The sequence below is a fragment of the Aspergillus fischeri genome, genomic scaffold, assembly GCF_000149645.3.
Source record: "Aspergillus fischeri NRRL 181 1099437636252 genomic scaffold, whole genome shotgun sequence".
In the NCBI taxonomy this organism is placed as follows: Eukaryota; Fungi; Ascomycota; class Eurotiomycetes; order Eurotiales; family Aspergillaceae; genus Aspergillus; species Aspergillus fischeri.
The window spans coordinates 346,554-362,572 of record NW_001509768.1 but is presented as its reverse complement, the minus strand read 5'-3'; the positions used below and the strand labels follow the sequence as shown (position 1 = coordinate 362,572).

At 48.0% G+C, this 16,019-nt stretch overlaps 5 protein-coding genes across 5 annotated transcripts; 2 read left to right on the top strand and 3 right to left on the bottom strand.

Moving 5' to 3' along the window:
• Nucleotides 1–523: 523 nt before the first annotated feature.
• NFIA_062900 (uncharacterized protein) lies at nucleotides 524–2,156 on the bottom strand (the record flags this gene model as incomplete). The annotated part of the gene is made up of 2 exons (XM_001263025.1): nucleotides 524–1,636; nucleotides 1,695–2,156. 2 exons carry the CDS (start codon nucleotides 2,154–2,156, stop codon nucleotides 524–526), a joined length of 1,575 nt encoding a protein of 524 aa, XP_001263026.1.
• A 940-nt stretch (nucleotides 2,157–3,096) lies between these two features.
• NFIA_062890 (Fibronectin type III domain protein) lies at nucleotides 3,097–6,698 on the bottom strand (the record flags this gene model as incomplete). Its single annotated transcript, XM_001263024.1, has 10 exons — nucleotides 3,097–4,192; nucleotides 4,247–4,730; nucleotides 4,805–4,983; nucleotides 5,038–5,307; nucleotides 5,358–5,452; nucleotides 5,546–5,638; nucleotides 5,695–5,764; nucleotides 5,888–6,149; nucleotides 6,208–6,390; nucleotides 6,458–6,698. The coding sequence occupies 10 exons, from the start codon at nucleotides 6,696–6,698 to the stop codon at nucleotides 3,097–3,099; spliced, it is 2,973 nt and encodes a 990-aa protein (XP_001263025.1).
• A 1,508-nt stretch (nucleotides 6,699–8,206) lies between these two features.
• On the top strand, nucleotides 8,207–9,164 carry NFIA_062880 (uncharacterized protein; the record flags this gene model as incomplete). Its single annotated transcript, XM_001263023.1, has 2 exons — nucleotides 8,207–8,938; nucleotides 9,000–9,164. The coding sequence occupies 2 exons, from the start codon at nucleotides 8,207–8,209 to the stop codon at nucleotides 9,162–9,164; spliced, it is 897 nt and encodes a 298-aa protein (XP_001263024.1).
• A 59-nt stretch (nucleotides 9,165–9,223) lies between these two features.
• Nucleotides 9,224–10,210, bottom strand: NFIA_062870 (uncharacterized protein; the record flags this gene model as incomplete). The annotated part of the gene is made up of 1 exon (XM_001263022.1): nucleotides 9,224–10,210. One exon carries the CDS (start codon nucleotides 10,208–10,210, stop codon nucleotides 9,224–9,226), a length of 987 nt encoding a protein of 328 aa, XP_001263023.1.
• A 2,908-nt stretch (nucleotides 10,211–13,118) lies between these two features.
• Nucleotides 13,119–13,650, top strand: NFIA_062860 (uncharacterized protein; the record flags this gene model as incomplete). Its single annotated transcript, XM_001263021.1, has 3 exons — nucleotides 13,119–13,269; nucleotides 13,352–13,422; nucleotides 13,489–13,650. The coding sequence occupies 3 exons, from the start codon at nucleotides 13,119–13,121 to the stop codon at nucleotides 13,648–13,650; spliced, it is 384 nt and encodes a 127-aa protein (XP_001263022.1).
• Between the last annotated feature and the right edge of the window lie 2,369 nt (nucleotides 13,651–16,019).

The following is a 16,019-nucleotide window of genomic DNA, read 5'->3' as shown; positions in this document are numbered from 1 at the left end:
GCCACATCTTCTACCAAAGGAGCTTCTTAACTTGACGACCGTAATCACGGTCTGGTACACGTCCAGCATAAATCTAAAGTTCTATTGGCAGGCACTAACTGTCCCGGAAGTAGCTTCTCCCCACCTATTTGATATCCGTCGAACCTGGGTTCTGGTCTGAGACATAGTAAGCTCCATCATCAGAGTAGCGGACCAGCATAATCCATCCATGATACTAGCCAACGAGCACAGGTTTCAACATGACCAGCGACGAGGATGAAAGACAAATACTTTCGGAGACGGAAAGACAGGGAGCTGAGGCAGCTCGTAGGGAGGCGGCTGCCAGAGCGGCTTCTGAGAAACAGGCCCGGGAGGACCATGCAGCAGTTACAAGAGGTCTCACAGACCAGGCGACGATGCAACAGCTATCATCGTCGGGACATGATGCCCAGAGACGACGCAAAAGGAATTGAAGTTGATCGGGATGGCGTGAAGGTCTATATTCTTGACGATTGATTCAATGAGAATTGTCGCTGCCTCAGTATCAGGTGCCATCAGAACCATTTTGGAAACGCAGACGTAGCTCATTTTCGTAAACCTCCTTGTCTCTCAACTTTCCCTCTAAGATATCCTTGGTACCGACAGCCCAGTACTCGGATACTATTCTTGAGAAGTCCGATGGATCAGCGCTATGCAATGGTGCGAATTTTGGCTGGATATGGTCACGGAAAATGTTGAATAGGCCCTTGGGACTATCCAAGGCTTGGAAGTACCAAAAATTTCCGACTCTCCAGCCACTTCTCATGATGTTTGTCCGCCATGCGCTGACACTAAATAGAGGCGGATATCGCTTCTCTTCCTCCTCGAAAATCTCTATAAACTTGTCGTGTGCTTTGCTGAAAGCGTCAAGGCGTTCACCAAGGATATCATCTGCAGCATGACCTGTCAACCAATACGGAGGGCGCAAGGTCTCAGCTGGGAGTGAGCAGGCCCACTCGAGATCGACAAGGTATTTGATATGCCATTGGCTATCGACAAAGATATTGCTTTGATGCAGGTCTGTGAGTCTGTAGAAGAATGGTCCCTGGCGGAGCTCTCGGTCAGTGAAGAGAGGAAGAAGTGCCCGCATGATAGTCAGATTCGCCACCTGGGCACGTCCGTCTTCCTCATCATGTATGGAGTTGGGCTGGTGGCGTATACGGCTGTCGTGACAGGACAAGATATCGAGGTAGTATGAGTCGGTTGACGGGTAAGTTACATTACGACCGATGTTAGTCGGGATACCGGCATTTTCCAACTGATGCAGGCGAAGAGTAAGAGGTCGATTGGAAAGTTGCAATACTCCATTCGAGTCTATCGTCCAGGATCCTATCCGCGGTAATGGACGCTGGCTCAAGGAAAGCATAATGCGAGATAAGCCCCGGTAGAAGTTAGCTGTTTTGTTGGGATCATGTGGAAACTCGTCCCATGTTTCTGACAGCATCTGCACCCCTGGCTCGTCAATATAGTCCATGACGAGGTAGCCGTGCTCCAGCACATGTTGGCGACGATGGCTTATATAAGGGCAGGGTAGGGGAAATCCGAAGAGCCATGATACGTATCGCTTGAAGTACGAGATCACCCTGGTCGTCACGGGCATGTTTTCGGGTCTGGTAAACTGTGAGCAATCATTGTTAGCCTCTAAGTTGAAGGCTCCATGTGTTTGAATGGCATACGGTCTGACCACCAGCAAATCCAAATCCCCAAAGACGAGGGAGCGGGATATCTGGATGATGCTGTCGTATCCAAATGAACGTGGCGGCCTCACAACGGAGCTTCTCATCGGCGTTCCCAGGATAAGCTGATTCTCCCACTTTGTACGGCAGAGGAAATCGGATGAGGACCCGTTTGGCCGAACATTTGTTCCAGTTTTCGACATAAACCGGGATGCAAACGTTGAAGCTGCCGTGTATCCACTCCCTCACTTCACCCAAGCGACACTGGTTGGGTTGATCGAGTCCCAAATGGTCTGACACCAGTTCCGCAATGTCCTTGCGATGACTGTAGAGAAATACAAAAAATTCTATCCGAGAATCTGGATAAGACAGATCGAGAAGTATATCCTCTTCCTGCTCAAGCGCTTCTTCTAATGTTGTGGAGCCCCGAAGGAGCGGAAGGCTTGATGCCTGACTAGTCATCACAGCGTAGAGTCGGCTTTTTGTAAATAAACGCAGGCGGGCAATCAATTTACTTATTCAGAGAATGATGCGAATAGAACAATGTCAAATTGCTCACACGATGGCATAGCTAGCCCATAAGTTGATGACTATTAAAAGGGGATAAGATTGTAGGATCTTCTTTTGACCACATGACTATATATGCATCACGTGATTGTATAGTGAGCTCTTCAACATCTTGCTCATCGATCGTCCCATGCTGCAGAAGGGATTTATGCTTATTCTATGTATGAAAATACCCTCAGCATAGCCAATTACATCTAACCAAGGGCATGAACTTCTTGAAGTGACCTTATTAGATGAGCGTTAACTTGATGAAGCAGCGTCAGAGCTATTAAATAATTTTTAAAGAGAGTTAAGAGACTCTCAGACTCCTGCATAGGTTTGGCGAATGAAATATGCATAAGATTAAAGAAGGGGAAACACTAAATGTACAGGAACTGCACAGAAGACAGCAATACCAATAGGATCCTAGTAGGAATTTATGTGTCTGACTCTCATACCATCCCCCTCCATAGACGAACAGGTAAATAATGAAATTGCTTCAAAGGTACTACATAGAGTCCATTAAATTAGTCTCAATGAAATCTGCCATCAACAGCAAGCCCTTATCCCGATTATCACAGCCATAGTAATAGTCGACGCTGACCATACATCCATTCCCAAAATGCTTAGTCCCACACTTCCCACAACCCCCAATATTGCGGATATCCTGGTAGGCCTCCCACATCTCATCGCTAGTGATCTTACAATTTTTCCCATTCTGATCCGTGCCTCGGATTTTCACAGAGCATCCAAATCCCGCGTTATTTGCCCAGCAGTTCCTGGACAGAGCAAGTGCCTCTGCATTAGACGTGTAGATTGTTTGGCTGTGGTTCATCTGGTTGACTGCCTTGTTGCATCACTTGACGTTAGTGGTACTGCAGAGTGTCTCGCCTTTGCAGTCGTATGGCGACGACCCAGTGCAGAAGGCTCCGGCACCTGGCGTGCTGTCGTCCCATTCACTTAGGCATGGGTGGAAGACGTTCGTCAGCGACCCATAGCCCTGAGCCTGGACGGAGAAATAGCTAGAGTCGGTGGTGTTGGTGCCGACTGGAAGAGTCCACGTGAAGGTATAGCCGTCGCGTTTGACTGGGGCGGCGCCTTTCGAGGACCACGCCCAGGGGTAGTTGGTTTGTCCTTCTGTTAGGTTGGCACCACTATACTTGTACAGGACCTCATTCTCAACCATGTAGTGAGTGTAGATGAAGTTCCCAGCGTTGAAGTTGATTAGCCATACTGGTATTTGGCAGTGCGTGTTCGGGTCTGTAAGATAGACGCGCATGAAGGCGTATGGGACGAGGAAATCAGCCTGGATGGTGGTGGAGGTGGCTGATTTGCTGACCCTGACGTTCATTACTGCCTGGTTATTGGGCAGGCTCTGGGTTGTAGCAGCCATGGAATTTGAATCTCTGGTCTCCTTTCCGTCCGTCCCAATAGCCCGTACAGTGAAGGACATGGAGGATCCTGGGCTGATGTTGCTGATTATCACCCGGGACATTATACCTGGGAGGCGAGCAACTTCGTTCCCATCACGGTATACCGCGTACGCGTGTGGGGGCTCTCTGTTAGAAATATCCCACTTAAGGCTTACAGAGGAATAGTCAGAGGCAGTCACTGATAATGGGCCTGGCGGAAACGCAGCATGGCCGCCGGCTGGATAAAGGGTGGGATCTGCAACATCCGGTCCGCCACCCTTGATTATATCCGTAATGGCTTTCATATAGGCTTCATCCGGTAGGGTGTCGTACGGGCTGGGGAGGAGGTTATTTGTAATGTGGATAAGGCCGGCTCCGCGCTTTAGGGCCAGCGCGGCGACCTTTCCCGCGTCCGCCTCCGGTACGCTGTAGATGATATGCCAGAGCTTGCGCGGGTCCTTGGGTGTCCAGCCAGGGTTGGGGACGTAGTTGTTCATGTACGTGTCATAACTCTGCTCAAATATCATGAGCGTGTCGGCACTGCGATATTGTCAGCCTTTCTCTTTCTGGGTGTGTAGTTGGATAGATACACACCTATGCTCAAAGCACTGTGGCATTGTAGCACCGGGATTAAGCATGGTAAAGGCTCTGGGGTGTTTTCGCTTTATAGCATTGGTAATAAAATGATACAAATCTGCATACAGATTGTCTGGCCCACAATCGTTCCATCCCTCATCGAAGAAGATGCCGCTGATCTTGCTGGGGTACAGCTGGTACCACAAGTCGACGTCAGTTTGGATCTGCGAGACCCAGTTGGCAAGGTCAGCCGAACCAAGCTGGGTCTCAAAGGCCTGCTGGCTTTGGCCTAGATACCCTGTCCATACATAGCCAAGGATTCGTTTTCCCGAGGTATGGGCCCGGTCGATGACCTTTGCCCAATCCTCATTCATCGTTGTGTCCGGGCCGTTAAGGACGTTGGCGACCAGGACGCTCACCTTACTTGATGGGTAGGCAATCATGCGGTCCCAAGCGACTGGGTCCGCGAGCGGATTAACGTACAATGCTAACGCGATTTGTTCTAAACGCAGCGATATGAGATTAGTCCTTTTCTTTCCCTGTCAAATGACCTGGAACTGCTAGGGCAATACGTACGGCCGTCTCCAGCACCATTCCCATTCCCGTCCCCATAGTTGGGGCACGAGTCCAGGGTCAACGTCTCGGGGATTGCTGGAAAGCCATGATCTTGCTCATTCTTATTGACCATTTCATAGATGACCAGTGAGGCAATGAGCTCGTGCAGCAATATCTGGGGATGGAAAACACGCCCGTATCTAGTAATCATCAATGTCGAGGTCTCTCGTGACAAGCCAAAATCTTTGTCTTACCCGTCTGGAAGTAAATTTGGAATTGTCAGTCCAAGGACACTGGCACTGTTGACTAGTTTCACGTTAGAGGAGGCAATAGAAGCAGTGCCAGCGTCGGAGATAAAGGCCTGCTCTGAGAACTTGGCATCTGGATCCATCAGACGTGTAATCTCCGCGAATTGGTTCACGGTGCCCTCAAACGTTCCTTCGAATGGCTGCTTGTCGCTCCGTTTCCAGGGATTTGTGCCGAAGGGGTCCATCATATTCAGCTCGTAGAACATGAGACCGGTTCTGTAGATGTTAGTATAAGCTTCATTTGTGGTTTGAGATCAAGCACTCACCTTGTGTTGCTTTCGACTGTTGATTCGTCGACACCATTTTCACAAAAGCGGCCTTTGAAATGGCCCACCCAAGAGTCGTAGTCTACAAACTTGACCTAGGAGCCGGCTCTCTTGACTGCAGCCGACTACAGAGCAATTTGAAGTTTTAGTAACGGCTACAATAGATAAGGAAAGGTATTAAGACGAACAATTTGCGCGTTAGCGGCATCGACAAGGTCGTTCATTATCTTCCGATTAGCCCTCGTCAATTTCTGTGCGCCCTGAAATAAGCTGGCTATTTTCTGGCGGATAATCAGTAGGTATTATGGCAGAAAGTATTCGTTTTATGACTACTCACATATATAAAGGTTGACCAGCTAACACTATCACACGCCGGTGATAGATCTTCTGCAAAGAACTTGGCATACCTGTATAGACACTGTCAATAATGCCCCAAAAGGACCGAACAGTATGGCAGTTACCCGGTGTAGTAAATCATCCCACTATCACTTAGTTAGCCTTCAGACATCGATGAGGGTATTGTTACTGACTCTGGACTTAGCTTTTTCTTTGCTGCCTCAATAACAGAATCCAAGCTTCTGCTGAAGGTATCCCCAGCAATGATGTCTCTTGTGCGAGCCAACTGCTTCTCACAGCCATGACCTAACGAGTCCCAGTCGAAATTCGCCGCCCATGCAAACTCTGGGTGTTTCAGAGCCGCTTCCTTTGCCGACTTCACTGTCTCTGGGGCCAAGGCGGCCCATCCAAAGATGCACTGGTTTAGGATGCTTGAGAGCTCAGCATCATTACCACCTAAGATCCCACTCACGTCAGTTCAGTTCATGGAGTGGGACTTCAGATATATACGTACCGACTGATAGCAAGATGACTTGCTGGTTCCCGCTGATTTGAGGGATCTGTTTGTCGAGGGCATCGGCTGTGACTGCACCAGAGCAGGACACGAACTGAAAAGTGCGTGCTTCTGGGTCGCCCAGCTGTGGATCGTTATGAATGAGATAGGGATAGGAGTGATCATAGCGACTGCAAGCCCAATCTTCAGGTGGACAAAATATCTATCAGTCAACATAGTACATCCTTGAGTCAGGGAGAGATTGATTTACCGGCATCAGTTTGAATCCGGTTACCTGCGCCTATTCCAGTCGAGTAGGAGTCGCCGATGGCGGCCATTCTCGTGATGAAGGAAAGATCTGATTGATCGAAATCGGCGGTATCTCTCGCCATGAAGTGCTCGTAGTTCATACTTGCATTTCCTCGCCCATCCCAATATACAAGGGGATTGGCAAGGGCGCAACTTCCAAGGGTAGCAATGGCCGCCAGGCCATGCCATAGTTGCCCGTACATATCAAACATAGGAGGCGAGTAGGCCAGGAGACGGACGAGAAGGGCAATACAATCCAGGACTTCACAGACATGAAAGACTTCTTATAACCACGTTCATGATCTGAGAGTAGTCTTGTGGAGTGCGCCCTTTCGGGTTCGCCTGAATCGCCTCCCCCTTCCTATCCATGAGAACGATACTACCCCTTTCCTCGCTGCTACCCTCGCATCTTGAAAGGTCAGACTAAGTAGTAACATGAACTATAGATCCACCGTGATGCACCTTTTTCTGGACAGCAGGTATTGGCTCATGGCTGCCGCACTTTCCGGTCACCAATTGACTCCTTCCAAAATTGGTTGGTACGAGCTGCTGGACTGAGATATAATCATAAACGAGAAAACCCAGTTGGGACGCTAGGCGATGCCGTCGAGAAATTAATAAGCATTTCTCTTGATCTCAACCGTAACTAACGCACGAGGCATGCTAAACCAGTGGATTCACTGGATTGGTAAAAACGCTGCTCGGCGGCCGTCCGATGAACGCCGTTGGCGCTAGGATTCAGCGGCGCTATATTAGTACAGGGTCTAGTATCTGTGCCTAGGGTCCTTCCATTTGACTTTCCAGAAGGAGCCTTAGCTCTAGTTTATACTGATATCTCTTGTTAGATTAAATTTATCCTGTTTTAGAATGACAAATACTATAGGAGTGATGATACCTTCATTTTCTGTATAAAAATAGTTCACTTAAGTTAGGTCTTTATGATCTGATCTAGATTCTATGATAGCTTGTAGAATAGCCTCACGTATTAAAGCTCTGTCACTACCATATGAGTATTGAGTAGCACCCTATCGTGCGGTAGGGCCCTTCCATCCGTACAATACTAAGACCCTTCTAGTGGATCAAGGAGCACCCACAGCCTCGCTTCGGTACGAGTATCGCATGCTAAGTCGAATTCAGGCCGATTCTGAGTTGCAAATACCATGTGGGCTACAGTACGCAGGATCAAATGCAACCTTCCGAGTCATTCCCACAGCCGGCGCTAAGCATATAGCGTATATTGCTGTTGGTTTTGGAAGAAACTGTCTCGGAGGACGTATACTATGGTAGTAGTGCTAGAAGCATGGAAGGCCCCGCTGAAAATGCCTGTTCGGAGATGTCCTAAAGGACGCACCATCCTGGGAGAAGACAGCCTAGTGCACCGCATTCTCCATTCTGAGGCTGGCGCTGGCCGCCAAAGGAAGATGGTAGGAAGTCCGAAGCGACAAATTGAAACCCCTTCCTCGCTAGTACCATCCGGTTTATAATCGGAATTGAGCGGCACAGGGTTTTTCTTAAAAGGCAGTAGGCTTGCTGATGAAACTCACACTGTGAGGGAATCATATATATCTGCCGGATTGTCGTCGTCCACTTGTGCATGGGTATATAAAAAGCCTAATTTTTGAGAAGAAAAGGAAGACGTACTTCAAGCCCTTGGCCATTATCCTTGCGTAAGTGAATCCTCTATGCTACCCAGCAACTCACATAGTGGCTCATGTGTTTCCAGCTCTGCGCCGGTCACAGTCAACTTGAGCGTTCGCCGTCAACAATGCTCTTCCCATCTGTCCGAGATGCGGGTCTTTTAGTCCTGGGGGCCTTGATCGCGTTCATCCCTATACTCAGTGGTGCTCACGATGTTTCTGTAATGAAGCAACCGCTTGGCCCGCTCAAAGTCACCCTCGACTATGGCCTTGCAATATCTTGGCCGCAGGCGCAAGACGTCAGCCTTCAGCGAGTCAAGCGCAGTTGGCTATTTACCAGCCACATCGTGTTTGCAAGTCGCATCGGGGATTCCGATGAGGCGAACCCTCCAGTCTCAGACGGGCAGCTATGGCAAATCGCGCGAGAGGCGGTCGATGAAATGGTAGCAGACCGAGAGCAGTATGGCATCATCCCTGGCGCAGAGCCCACGGCCGTCGGGATTCTGGCCTGGGGGAATGAAATCATCCTTTCCTCGACCATGAAGTCAGCGGGCCATTACTCCTATCAGTTTCAGAACGGCGACACGCCTGTCGGCAGAAGTCTTCAGAAATGCCAGATGGTCTGGCGAGATAAGACTGGCAAAGAGAAACAACACAAGAACCGGGGTAGTTGCGTAGAGCCTATGGCGGCCCATCTATACTACGGCCAGAACGATGTCCCCCTGAAAGATCGAAAAGCGAGAGTTGGCACATGGGTCAAAGTGGGTAATTGGAAACAGATAGATCCATGTGGAACTGACAGGGAGGTAAGTAACCAATGTCCTCATGAGTATGTCTTTTTTCAAAGACAAACTAACAACTGTGCAGGACTTTTGGGGCTGCAATCTCTTCACAAAAGATCAGGGGCTCAGGGTCTTAGATACAAACACGCCGCCAGAGCCGTACACGCTGGCAACCCTTGCAGAAGGCCCGGTCAAGATTGAGCAGATTCAGTTATGCGGGGGTGATCCCAGAGTGTTTGTTCAAAATTAAATAGCGGTCCGAAGAGATATCGGTAGCAGAAGCTGGAGCTATAATTGCATTTGATCTGCTCACTTGAGTTCTTCTCTTATTATTTGAACCTGAATTCCTGCCTGGGCACCCATGTCTCTGAGCCCCTCTCTCAACTCAGGGTCCCAATCCCGGACTTTGTATATCCTCGACAACAGGCGAAATCCCCGGAGGCGAGGCGTGAATCGCTTCCAGTCTTGTAGCCATGATCTAACAGCCCTCAATAGGTATTCAGTCTCGTACGCCCATTCCCATTCTCGCTGGAGACATAGATCGTCAGTGACGGTCAGCCATTCGATGTTTTTGGGAAGTGCTTCCCCTAGGCCAACTACATTAGGCTCCAATGGAGAAAATCCAAGCAGAAATGGAATTGGAACTTCCAGATTTTTCAGCATCTGGAGTGCACTAAAAGTTTTAAAAGACCCGCGGAATGTGACCTCCGGGTGTTCAGGGGCTGCTTCTGCGAGGTCTGTCGCTGCCGTAATAGTCAAGTCTGTCAAGGTTTCTTGAACGTGAGATAGATCCGCGGCGATTTGGTCCAAATTGATAATATCCGTGACAGAATCATCTTGGAGATCTTCGCGGTAGTACCAATCCCATTGAAGCTTCCGAAGCCCTCGGGTGACTGATAACACTTGACCGAGAGGTCCTTCGCGCAACATCGTCAAGTCGAGCGACGCCAGTTTTGATGATTTTGGTGGATCTTTCCCGGGCCACATGAAAGTGGCAGCAGGGTTATCAACTAAGGTCGTTATCTGTTCAACCGACGGCAAGTAGAAGAGCGGGAGGACATCTGCCGAGTTCCTGACGTCCGTGAACCTGCGAATGTGGAGACCAAGGCCGGGATACACAACTGACACATCTTGGAGATGTGTAAAGGAAGGGAGATGGCTATGTTGGGACTCCTCGCAGAGGGCTGAACGGAGCATCATGCCCATGAGGCGGCTCTCTCGGGCAAAATTCTTGTCTAGATAAAGGCGTCTCAGACTGGGGAGCTGTGATAATAAAAGAGTGACAAACGCATCCATTGTTCCGGCGCGCAACTCTTGGATCCACTGTTCAACATATGGAATCCGGATCCTTTCGATGCATTTCACTAACTCGTCTAAGACAACCTCAGTGACTGGGAGTTTGGGACACTTCTTTCTATAATCCCACCCGTCGGGATCGAAACAGTCCCCACTGAGGATCACAACTTGGACTAAACGGGCGAGTTCGGGCCTGCGCACAATGGTTCGCAAAAACTGAGCGATCGGGGGAGTCCGAGAGTCTGTCCATGTCCATTGAATCTGGGTGTAGAGGAATGGCTCAGCAATTATGCGGAGCCTTTTATTGACAAGACATAGTGCATGGAGTTCAGCAGACGATAGTAACTGGACCACCAAGTACAATATTTCTGCTGGGAAGCTGTCTAGACCAGATGCTGCTTGACGTTCCTAGGGATATTAGTAATAACCTCGAACACCCCCAATAATCACATACAGGTTTCATTGCCAAGGTTAAGAGCTCACTGCTCGTTTGTGTATGCGTACATAAAGAATACTGAGGAACTCGCACGTGGGAACTGATGGATAACAGAAACTGAAATGTGAGAAGGTTGTCAGGTACTCTAAGTGATTGTTGCTGTGACTCTGACCTTTGAAAGCATCGTGGCTGTTGATTAGGCTAGGTCCGCACGCTAGTGATTAGTGTCACTAGAGCGACCCCTCAGATTCAACTTCATTCGTGGATTTCAGCAGTCAAACTAAGTAAGATCGCTCTTCTTTCCTAGTCGGAAAAACCAACTAAAGGCACTACTTGACCCACCGAGTCAGTGGGCTTCATCGGGACGTGTAGGAGTGATGTCGTTGGGCCAGCCGGATTCCCGACGCATAGTGGGCCAGGGGTTTTTCAAGATCTTGGCAAAATCCCGAAAGAAAAGGGTAAATAGCTTTTCAAATTTCACCAGGCTGGCCAGACGATTCCTTTTCGAGATTAAGATCCAACTCTTGACCCGGAAGCTGTGTCTTAGGAGAGGTGGGGTTGGAGGGACGAAGGTGATAATTTAAAGTCATAGTTGACATTCGTGTCAACGGAAAATATCGAGATACCGAAGCTCAACCCACCTACATATCACATGAATTAAAGGGTGATCAGAGAGGATGGAGAGATCTTCTTTATGGCAAGGGCGAAACTTACGCAGGAGGCTATAAAACACATGAAAACTATTCCTCGAGGTACTCTCTCCCCGTTCAATCATCCTGGCCAGGATCAATCATGGGATGGGCATGTAATTAATTTACTGTGCTGGAGGTAAATTAATTCTCTTAGGTATCTCCTATCTCCATTGCTAAACTAAGGTCTCGAGCATTTCAGGAATAGAACTGATAGAGTAGTGATTTAGCCAAAACAATACAGGTTACCATGCAATTGGCCTATCGAGTGAGCGTTTACAAGTGGAACTGAGCGCAGATTAGCCCTGAATTAGGAAAATGCCGCAATATCTAGTAGTATTGAATACAGCGCAGGTGCCAACAGTTTCGGAGAATAGGTCTGCTCTTATGGGCCAAGGCTGGATCGCCAAGACTCTAAATGGACCGGGGTAGTCATCCACTGACAGAATGAACAACGAAGATTGGCCCGGAGAAAAAGACTAGTGCCAAGCCAAGAAAAGTAATGGCTTAGCGAAGCTTAGTCCAGAATCTCAAAAGCTCTGTACCTGGACTAAGGTAGTCTACTGCTGCTAGAGCATACATTTTGATTGCCGCATGATCCATAGTGGACCCCTTATGCGCTTTTTTCAACGGTTGAACGCTAGGATGGTATCCAATCCGTGTTGCCTGTCAATTGACCTGGTGGGTGTCTCTACAGTAGTCGGAGCATCGGGAATCCAAAGAAGCGGATCCATATTAGACGATTTATGGAGCAAATACAGGGATCTTGGCTCACCGATACCTCAATACTGATATCGCGAGCTAGGTCGGATCCGTGCTATTTCAAGTTGACAAATACTAATCATCTCTACGAGAGAGGATTCGTCGGGAATCTCCGAATCATTACAATTACTGCTCTGTGCCACTACTCGTGCACTCTATTGCGCGCCTAGGTGTCTTTCTATTAGACTTTTCTATGAGCTAAGAAGGAGCCCTAGCTCTACGTAGTCTATACTAGACGCTAGTATACCATGTCAGGTCGAATTCGTGCTATTTCAAATTGACAAATACTATACAAAAGTGAATAGCAAAAGAACAGATGTAAGCTTCCGAGTCATTTCTCTCGTCTAGACCAACATCTATCATCTATTGCCGTTCATTGGCAGGATCCTATCCTATCGGGGTATCCTATGGTAGTAGCACTAGGAGAAGTGTTTGCCACGATAGCACTACTAGTACTATTGTACGGTTTCTACCTCTATTGTAGAATAGGACTGTAAGACAGACTTTTTTAGACTGAGAAATAGAGACTGGCAAGTGTAGCGAGAAACCTACAGCAGCCATTCTCTAAAATGGTGCTGGGTACTGGCTTTCAGGGTGACCGGCGGCACACTACATCCAGAGTACTCTAGGTAGGAAACCTTCCCTCCCCTGGTGTGCATTATTCTTATAGTGATATAGCAGAGTATTCTACATCATGATTTTCCCCTAGGCTTTTTCACCTCATCCTTGTGATCTGGTGCGCATTTGGTGATGGTAATGATCTCAGCGAGCGAAAGCAATCTCAAGGTTCTCTGGGCATAACGCTCGATTACGGCATTTGCAAAGAGTTGGCCGCCATCAACTGATGATAGACGCCTGGACACTCAGCAGAACTGGTTTTATAGCAGCGATCTCACATTCAAAGAGCTGGTTAGCACGATCACTGACGGCCAACTTTGGCAAATGGCGGTTGATGCATTGGACGAGATCCCCGCTGTTCTGGCCTAGTACGGCATTTCCAAAAGAAGGCTTATCCACAGTCATGACGGTCCTCGCTTTCGGCAATGAAATCAACCTAGCTTCTTCAATGAAACGCGATGATACTTTCACGTATGAGTTTGGTGATGGGACTACCCCGATTGGCAAGGCTCTTCATCTCTGCCAGGCTCTTTGGGAGGATTTAGCCAATCTTGGTGAAGATGATGAACTTCCCATCCACTTAAATAGAGATCACAGCTGCACATCTGTACTATGCTTCGCACACGACTCCTTTAGCTGGACAAAACGCAAGAGCTGCTGTGATCGTGTACAAGACGCGAGCTCCACCATGTGGTACTAGTGTGACAGTGAGTGAGACTGGCTACCCTTTAATTTGCAACTCTCGCGCTGCAGGACTGATAATTTTGCGCTAGGACCATTGGGGATGCAACTTGTTTATTAAGCAGATGAAGATGAGAGTGGTGGACCTTGATACTGGCAAGACTCCCAATGAGTCCTATGATTTGAGCACTCTCGCAGGTGGAAATCCAAAGATAGACCAGATCCCAGTATGTTCTATGCCCACTGTAAGCTAGATATTGAGCATCTTATTTGTGGATGCGTTGAGCCATTTGACTATGGGCAAGTGGCTCAAACGGGCGAGGATAAATATCAGAAAGTTTCAAAACCATCTAACTTGATCAGCTCAAGTGGAACTCCTGCGTGAGCGCCTAGCTCGCTGAGTTGGTCCCTCATCCTAGGGGACCATTCATCGTTGTCATTCCAGCTTAGTAGCAGAGTAATGCCACGAAGGTGCGGCGTGCATGCCTTCCAATCCTTCAGCCATGATTGAAGCAAGCCTAGCATGGCGTCATCCGTCCACTCCCAGCGAGGCAATTTGGCTACCATTCCATCTTCATTCTGTAGCCTCAAGTCGTCCGTGATGGTTATTCGATATTCCTTGGGATCACATCCTGCAATCATTTCGTCATGTCCTGTGCGAACCCCACCAGAAATGGCCAGGGGACCTGAAGTCTCTTGAGCTTGTCAAAATCAACCATCCCTTGCAACAAGCCCACTGTCTTTATGGCAGGAAAAAATGGTCACCACCTCCTAAGCCGCACGTGGCTGAGAGGGTCAACTCTGTCAGAGTACCTCAGACACAAGATACCATAACCACAATCCAATCGAGATTGACAATAGGCGTAGTGAACTTGTCACTGACACCCTCATCATAATACCAATGCCAGCAAAGGGTTTTAAGGTTCTGGGTGAGTGCAAGCAGTTCACCAAGATACACCTCCCGCACAATGGTCAACTCAAGTGACGTAAGCTTTGATGGGACAGGTAAGTGTGCTGTAGGCCAAGTAAATTTAGCTGGGTTCTCAATCAAAGCTAACATGCGTTGGACACTCAGCAGATAAAATAATGGCAGGATATCTTAAGTAGTTTTGGCCTTCCTGTAGCGGGCACAATCCTCACCATTAGGTTTAAGGAAAGAGACATCTCAGAGATGCCGAAAGTCAGGCAGGCCATAATTCACAGGCTCGCAGATCACAGATCAGAGAACCATACTAACAAGTGCAGTCTGTCAAGTAAAGTCATTGGCAAGGTACAGATATCTCACATTTGAAAGCTATGCTAATAGAAGCGCAACAAAAGCATCTATAGAACCTTGGCGCAATTCCTGTATCTAAAGGTCGCTATAGGGGGCTCCAGTGCCCCAGATAAATGCGATCAGTTGGTCCAGCTCAGCGCCAGAGACCGGAAGTTTAGGAATTTTGAAATGAAAGCTCCAGTGATCATAGAGATTGCCATCAAGGTGTACAGTTATAATGTAAGCAGCTAGCTAAGGCCTGGATAAGAGTGTCTGTAAGAGTTGAGTAATTAGTGAAGGACGGTCAGCTTTTAGCCAAGTCATCTGGATTTTTGAGTAGAAGAATTTCTCAGCAATTGTGCGGCACATTTTATTAACAAGATATAGTGCATGCAGTTCAGCAGATGATAGAAACTGGAACACCAAGTACAATATGTCTGCCGGGCAGCTATTTATATAGAATGATGCTTGTTTCTAATGACATTAGCAATAACCTTCAGAGTACTGGTCATGTCAACATACAGGTTCCATTGCCAATAACAGCATTGGTGTAAGTTCACTATTCTTTCGTGTATGCACACACAAGATGACTGAGAATCTGGTACATGGGAAGTCGGGAACTGATGGATAGAAAACTGTGAGGAAGCCTAAGTGATAGTCAGTGACTCACTGTAACCTGAACTTTTAGTCCTCCATTGCTGGCTAGTTATTAGGCTCACAGCTTAGTATCATCAGAAAAAGGTTGCTAAGGTCAGTAGGCATTAAACCTTAGATTAATTCCAAGGATTAATACTTATTTAGTAGTCACGTCTCCCGCATGGACAAATATTCCCAGCCCTGATACATTTCAAAGGTGTAAGGCCATTGAACCTTCTTTCCTCCCCGTCACAGTGCATTTCGGTGGCATGGTTTTGCCTGATTGGAGAGCCCCTGAGGAAATATTTCTATATGGTTTGCTAAAGGCAAGTATAGTGACGTAAGGCAATCTCTCCCTAGCGACTATAGTTGCCCTACTTGTCCTTTCTTTTGTGCTGATCAGTTCAGAGTAATCTTCCGTTTTCCTCCTGGGTCGCGGATCGAGACTCCTATGTCCCTCCTGCAAAGGAAAGGGAAACACCCTATTACTTCTTATACATGAAGAACTATTTCCTCCCATCTTACCTGGCCAGATTGTCTTAAGGACAGTGTCAACGAAGGAAAGTGCATGCAACTAGCCCAGCTTCATTCCAACGCGGTCGACTACGACAAAACAGGCCAGCCAGCGAACATGATACACGGCCTGCAGATGAACAATAAGAAGCCCAAATGTATAGCCTAATAGTTTCTTATAATATGCATACCTGTTCCGCTCGGAGAAACAAGGAAGGG